The following is a 6,792-nucleotide window of genomic DNA, read 5'->3' on the forward strand; positions in this document are numbered from 1 at the left end:
CCACACATGACTTTTTGTAAACATGATCCCCCTTAACTTAGGGATTCCAAACCCATTCAGTGCAATATTTATTCTTATTTCCTTAGGAAACACAGGACCAATGATATCTTCTGAGGGTCCAAGTGGAAGATGGAGAAATACTTAAGTTTATAGCACAGGATAGAAAAAAGTTTACAAAAATGAAAAAAAAAACCTCAGATTTTTATCAATATACCCTTTAAGTTTTTTTAAAACATTTCTCAAAGCAGCTTAATGTCAAAAGTAGTTCCTGAGTAACTTCAGTAAACAGTCTTTAAATACATCTATATGCACACACATATTCAAATATATTTGCAACTTAGCTCATGGTTCTGCATTAATTTACTTCCCCCTCCCCCCTCCAGCATTTAGTTGAGTCAAGGTCCCTTCCTTCACTTCAACATGCAAGTCCAATAGCATATGCTGTGGAAGTTGGCATACTGCAGATAGTTCTCCTTCATGAGTATCCACTTGTCAGGCCAGGTCTCCAGAGTCACTGCAGGTCTCCATCTCATTCAACCATGAACACCTCAGGTCTTCTTCATCCGGCGCTGCGACTGCCATGAGTGAAGCTTGTTGTAGGCTGTCTGGAGCATTTCTTCTATGTGACTTACCAAATTGGGGCTTAAAAGCTGTCTCTCAATTTTCTCTTTAAATGGGTTGAGCTTTATAACTTGGAACCGTTCCAAATTACTTTTCATTTTCATTACCTTTGCTTCGAGGGCTGGTGTATTGACAGGAAAGCAGGACCAGAAATGCTGGAGAAGTTCTCCAACAGCCGCATACAAATGTTTCAATTCAGACTGAATATCATCTGGCAACATACAGTTTATGGCTTGCTGTGTCCCTCCCTGCATAAGTGCTCCTCCAGGTGACAGTGCTGTGATGGCACTGATAGCAGCACTACTTGAGAGGGCCTGAGTCAATCTGGGTGTATAAGCTTCCATTTCTTGTCGAATACTTTGAAAAGAATCAATAATTTCCTGACTTGTTGCATACTGTAGTGACTGGTTTGGAATTGGACCAGGATAATACCCATCAGACTTCTTGAGGTTTAGTGCAATTGTTTGAATGGAATTGCTTTTTTCCAAGTCTTCATATTCAATGGACTCTTGCAACTTTGGCCTGGTGACTGCTGGCTGAAAGCATTCAGCATCTCCAGAATTTCCATCCGTGCAGCTGGATTCAGCATTTTCTTCATTTTGTGCTTGTGGTTTCCTGAGACCAGCTGCCAGAACCATGGCACTGTGATGGTTAAATCTCTTTATGATTGCAGCATTATTCGTCTCCATTATGGATGTAGAATTGGAAGTAGATGGCACTGAGGAAATCCCATAGCCCTCATCTAGTGGCTTGTCTTCCAAAGCTGTCAAATCTAGTAGTGGGTTTTTCACTCCTAATGAAATCGCTGTTTTTAACTCCTCTTCATCTATGTTGGCACATTCTGCAAAGAGACCCTTTGAACCTGCAATTAGCTGGTCCCTATGAAAATAATGAGACTGGAAAAAACGTGCCCAAAATTCCTTTTCTGATATGTGGTGGGGAACATTTTCTACATATTTCTTCTTTACTGCTGGGTAGGTCTTAAATATGGATTCAATGTTATCAGATGTTAAATTAAATCTTAACCTATTACAGTCATCTGTTTGGGGCTGGACATCAGCCAGAAATGCTGCAGAAACGCCAACATCCTGCTTGTGATGGGATGTGGAAGAACTATCTGTTGCATCTACACCCAAATGATTGGCCCAGAATTCCTCAGCACTGATCACTTGACTTACAACAAGGTCTTTGTACAGCTGAAACAAAGCAGGGTCTTCTTGGAGCATTCTGGTTTTTCCTTCCAGTTTCTTAGTTGCTTTCCTCTTGAATTTGGGCAGTAGATGCTGAAGAAGTTCCTTCACTGCATCTCGCTCTTTCACTGCTGTGCTTTCATTGGAAAAATGGAAGTCAATGGTGTCTCCTGAATGCAGAACCAGTTGAAGTTGAATTTTAGCTTTGCCTTCTGGACTGATCTTCTGACAGTTAATATCTGCATACCTATGACTGATGGTAAAACTATCTTTGCCTTCAGGTGCCCAAGCAATTCTTTCCTCCATGAGGTATAACACTCCATCCTTCTTCTTTTGACGCACCTTTTTTACAACCAACAAATATTCAGTGGAAGTTGCCATGATGGCAGGTGGAAACTAGAGTCTCTGGCAGGGAGTAAGAAACTGAGGTGCATAGGATGGAGCTCCACTCTGCTCCTAAGAGGCGCAGTTGAGAAGAGGCTGAACCCCAGTGGCTGCGGCCATCACCACTGCCTCTGTTCCTGGGGGACTCTCGCCTCCATCGCTGGCTGCGAGCTCTCGGAGGGCATGTGACCAGAAGCACCAAGCTGAATAGCTATTACTTAAAAAAAAAAAAAGTGGGGGGATTTTTATCACACACTGTCTCTGCATCTTTGAGGCACTTGTCCAATGGATAAGAACTCTAGAATCTCAGTACTAGAATTAAAAAACTGAATTCCTGTTTTTCAGAAACAGAAGTGTGGATTGTATGTGTGATTAACAATTCACTTAATATCTCACTCTTCACATCTGAAAAGAATACCTACCACAAAGGGTTACTATGACAATAAAACATGTAAGTACTGCCGGCACTGAGGGCTTACACCTGTAATCCTAGCTACTCAGGAGGCTGAGATCTGAGGATCACGGTTCAAAGCCAGTCTAGGCAGGAAAGTCCTTGAGACTTTTATCTCCCATTAACCACCAGAAAAATGGAAGTGGTGCTGTGACTTTAAAGTGATAGAGCCCTAGCCTTGAGCTCAAAAGCTCAAGGACAGCACTCAGACCCTGAGTTCAAGCCGTACAACCAACCAAACTATAGTAATAATAATAATAAAACATACTGGACACATTGCCTAATGTTGTTAAGTACTCAATATAAGCTGCTTTTGCTGTTATTATTACTAAATGTAGCTCTTTGACCCAGATGCTGGAGGTTTGCACCTGTGATTCTACCTACTTCAGAGGCAGTGATTGGAAGGTTGCAATGCTAGGATGAACAAAAATGGTCACAAGACCCCATTTCAACAGAAGAAGCTGGGTGTGGTATGCATCTGTCATCCTAGCAACATGAGGAAGCATTATCTAGTGGAGACTCTCCAAACTGGGCCAAGCAAAAGTAAGATGCTATCTCAAAAATAACTACCGCAAGAAGGGCTGGAGGTAATAGCTCACATGATATAACACCTGTCTAGCAATCCGAGTTCAAACCCCAGTGCCACCACAAAAGAAAAAGTATCTCTTCAGTGCCTGGAAGTAGAAATAGTTTATTTCTAAAATCACCTAGGAGCTAGTGGCTTATGCCTTGTAATCCTAGCTTACAAGGAGGCTGATACCTAAAAGATGGTTTAAAGCTGGCCAGAGCAGAAAAGTGTTCAAGAATTCATCTTTGATTTATCTCTAATGCACTATGTCTGACTCAAGTAATAGTAGAGTGCCAACCATGAGGAAGAAAACTGAGAAAGAATGCAAGGCCTAAGTTCAAACCCTAGTACAAGCACAAAAGGAAATAAAAGGAAGGAGCAAAGATTGTGTGGTGAACAAGAAAACCAGTTTTACTACTGGTCTGGAGATATGGTTCAGGTGGTAAAGAATTTCCTTAGCTAGTGCAAGGCTCTGAGTTCAAACTCTAGTACCAAAGGAGGGAAAAAAAGAAAAAAGTCAATTATTGATGAAAGAATTTTATTTTTTCTTAATTTTTGTCATTTAATCCCTCTTTACTTCCTAGTGAAGTCAAACACAATTTTTTGTAATACTGGGTTTTGACAAATGCCCTGCCAATTGAGTCACAACTCCAGCCCCAGATTTTAATAGTATATGTTGCTGCTAAAAGGACTTAGGCCTCTTGAGGCACACCTATTATCCCTGCACTGAGGAGACAGAGGCAGTAAGATCCTAAGCTTAATGCCAGCCTGATCTACATAGCTAAACCGTGTCTTAAAAACAATAACCAAAAATGTCATAGCTGGGCACTGGTTGGTTCACATCTGTAATCCTATTCAGGAGGCTGAGATCTTAGGGTAGTGCTTTGAAGCTAGCCTGGGAAGGAAAGTCCATGAGACTCTTATCTCCAATTAACAACAACAACAATAATAATAATAAGCTGGAAGTGGAGATGTGGCTTAAATGGTAGAACACTAGCCACTCACCTTGAATTAAAAAGCTCAGGGATAGCTCCTAAGCCCCAAGTTCAAGACCCAGAACGATCACACACACACACACACACACACACACACACACACACACACACACACACACACACAAATACACAAATACCTTACATGAAATTAAGTTTATTTGACTAAAAGAATGATTCATGAATTGGGAAACAAGAACCAAATAAGTTAATAGGTTTCACTCTGGCAGTGTGTTCAGTGAGCTTCAATAGGTTGAATTTAGATTGGTATCTTTGGTATCTTAGCTACAGCTAAGGTTCTGCCCTATGTATGTATAATCTAACAAGAGATCCCTGGTAATCTAACAGTTAGCTGATTGGCTGAGGCTGGTTGGTTTGTTTATTACTTAGAGCCAAAATTAAGAGGCCAGGAAAATGGTTCCCACCTGTAATCTCACCTTCTCAGGAGGTAGAGACAAGAGGTTGTGAGTTTGAGTCCAGCACAGGCAAAGAACAAGACTTTATCCCCAAAATACAGTGCAATCAAAGGGCTGGGAAGTGTGTCTTAAGTTGTACGGTGCTTACCTAACATATCCAACCCCCAGCACTACCAAAAACAAATTTTCTTTTAAGGAATTGTGTAAATCCACTACAAGAAAAGCCTATCTATCCATTTCAGTTTGCTTATGGAGGTGCTCTGAGTTTAGTAGCTACTAGGCTGATGTACTTAGTTTTTATTTAATACTACCAAGACATCCATTTACTAGAGGAATGCTTTTAACTATTTTCCCATTTTAAAAATATTTACATTGTGTTTACTTTATTTCTTAGTGGTACTTTGGTTTCAACTAGGGGATTTGTGCTTGCTAAGCAAGTGCCCTATCACTTAAGCCAGGTCCCCAGCCCTTTCTGCATTCATTTTTTTATTTTATTTTATTTTTAAGATAAACTCAGGTAAGTTTGCCCCAGATAATCCTACTTATGCTTCCTGAATAACTGGGATTATAGGTGCACACCACCTTACACAGCTCTAACTATGGACTTTGTCAGGTGTTTGTCATTTTCTGTATTCTTTTGTAAATTGATATTTTAAATATTTCTGACAATTCATTTATTCATCTTGTTTCCTAAGGTGTTTTTTATTTTAAGAATAGTATTTTTTTTGCTGAGCAAAAATTACTCCTGTAATCCAAGATATTCAGGAGGCTGAGATCTGAGGATGACTGTTCAAAGCCAGCCCAGGCAGGAACATCTGTGAGAGTCTTATCTCCAATAAACTGTTTTTAAAAGGCTGCAATGGAGCTATGGCTCAACTGAGAGAGCCCCAGCTTTGAGCAAAAGAAGCTCAGAGGCAGTGTCCAGGCCATGAATTCAAGTCCCAAGACAGGCATAAAAATAAAAAAGTATTTTTCATGTTGCAAATATTTCCCACAATTTGCTGTTTGCTCTTCCATTTATAAAAATTTAAAGCACTAGGCTTCCAAAACTCAATTTTCTACTCTTCTACAGCAGCACATTTTGAAATATTAAAACAGATAAAGAGACCATGTTCTGAGTATCCAGCGACAAAGAAAAGGATCAGGTACAGGAATCATAATAAAAGTGACTAATACTTGAAGTCAGAAGAAAGTGGAATGATATGTTCAATGTGTTGAAGGAAAACACCTTCCAACCTGGAATCTATGCCCAAAGTACCAGTAAATACAAATATTGAATATGGACACTGCAGGCTAGCAAGATCTGAACAACTTTTTCACTAATATTGATATTTTTGTGTTCTGCTTTGGCTCCAGTTAACAAATTGCTATGACTTTTTTGTGGCATAAAAATAATACTGTCTCTTGAAGACAGTGCTGGAAGTCAAAATTCCAAATTTAAGATACTAGTCCCTTCCTCTGTATAAGTAGCAAGACTCTGCTTAAGTATTCAATCTCTCTCTCTAATCCAGCATAATCTCCCCATTTCAAGATTCTTAATGTGATCACATCTTCAAGTCTTTTCTTACCATTTAAGGAAACAGATCAAAGGTCAGAGATTATAACACAAATCTACTTGAAGGACTATTTTTTTTTTTTTTGGTCCGGTCGTGGGGCCTGAACTCTGGGCCTGGGCGCTGTCCCTCAGCTCTTCAGCTCAAGGCTAGCGCTCTACCACTTGAGCCACAGCACCACTTCCGGCTTTTTTCTTCTTGTTTATGTGGTGCTGAAGAATCGAACCCACGGCCTCATGCATGCAAGGCAAGCGCTCTACCACTGAGCCACCTTCCCAGCCCTTGAAGGATTATTACTCTGTGTTCTACATTACCTAATCACACAATGTCTCCACTAAAATAAGGGTAAGAAAAAGGAAAATATGGAATTTAGAAAATAGATTCAGCTGAGCGCCCATGGCTCACGCCTGTAATCCTAGCTACTGAGGAGGTGGAGATCTGAGGATCCTGGTTCAAAGCCAGCCCAGGCAGGAAAGTCCATGAGACTCTTATCCCCAATAAACCACCAGAAAACTGGAAGTGGCACTGTGGCTCAAATGGTAGAATGCTCACTTGAGCTGAAGAGCTGAGGGACAGAGCCCAGGCCCAGAGTTCAAGCTCCACAGTGAAAGAAGAAA

General features: G+C 40.5%; 1 protein-coding gene across 1 annotated transcript; it reads right to left on the reverse strand.

Moving 5' to 3' along the window:
• Window positions 1-533: 533 nt before the first annotated feature.
• LOC122096115 (general transcription factor IIH subunit 1-like) lies at window positions 534-2,284 on the reverse strand. Its single transcript, XM_042666532.1, has one exon. It carries the CDS (start codon window positions 2,190-2,192, stop codon window positions 549-551), a length of 1,644 nt encoding a protein of 547 aa, XP_042522466.1. The 5' UTR covers window positions 2,193-2,284; the 3' UTR covers window positions 534-548.
• Between the last annotated feature and the right edge of the window lie 4,508 nt (window positions 2,285-6,792).

The sequence above is a fragment of the Dipodomys spectabilis genome, unplaced genomic scaffold (assembly GCF_019054845.1).
Source record: "Dipodomys spectabilis isolate Male_0828 unplaced genomic scaffold, ASM1905484v1 ptg000365l, whole genome shotgun sequence".
Lineage (NCBI taxonomy): Eukaryota > Metazoa > Chordata > Mammalia > Rodentia > Heteromyidae > Dipodomys > Dipodomys spectabilis.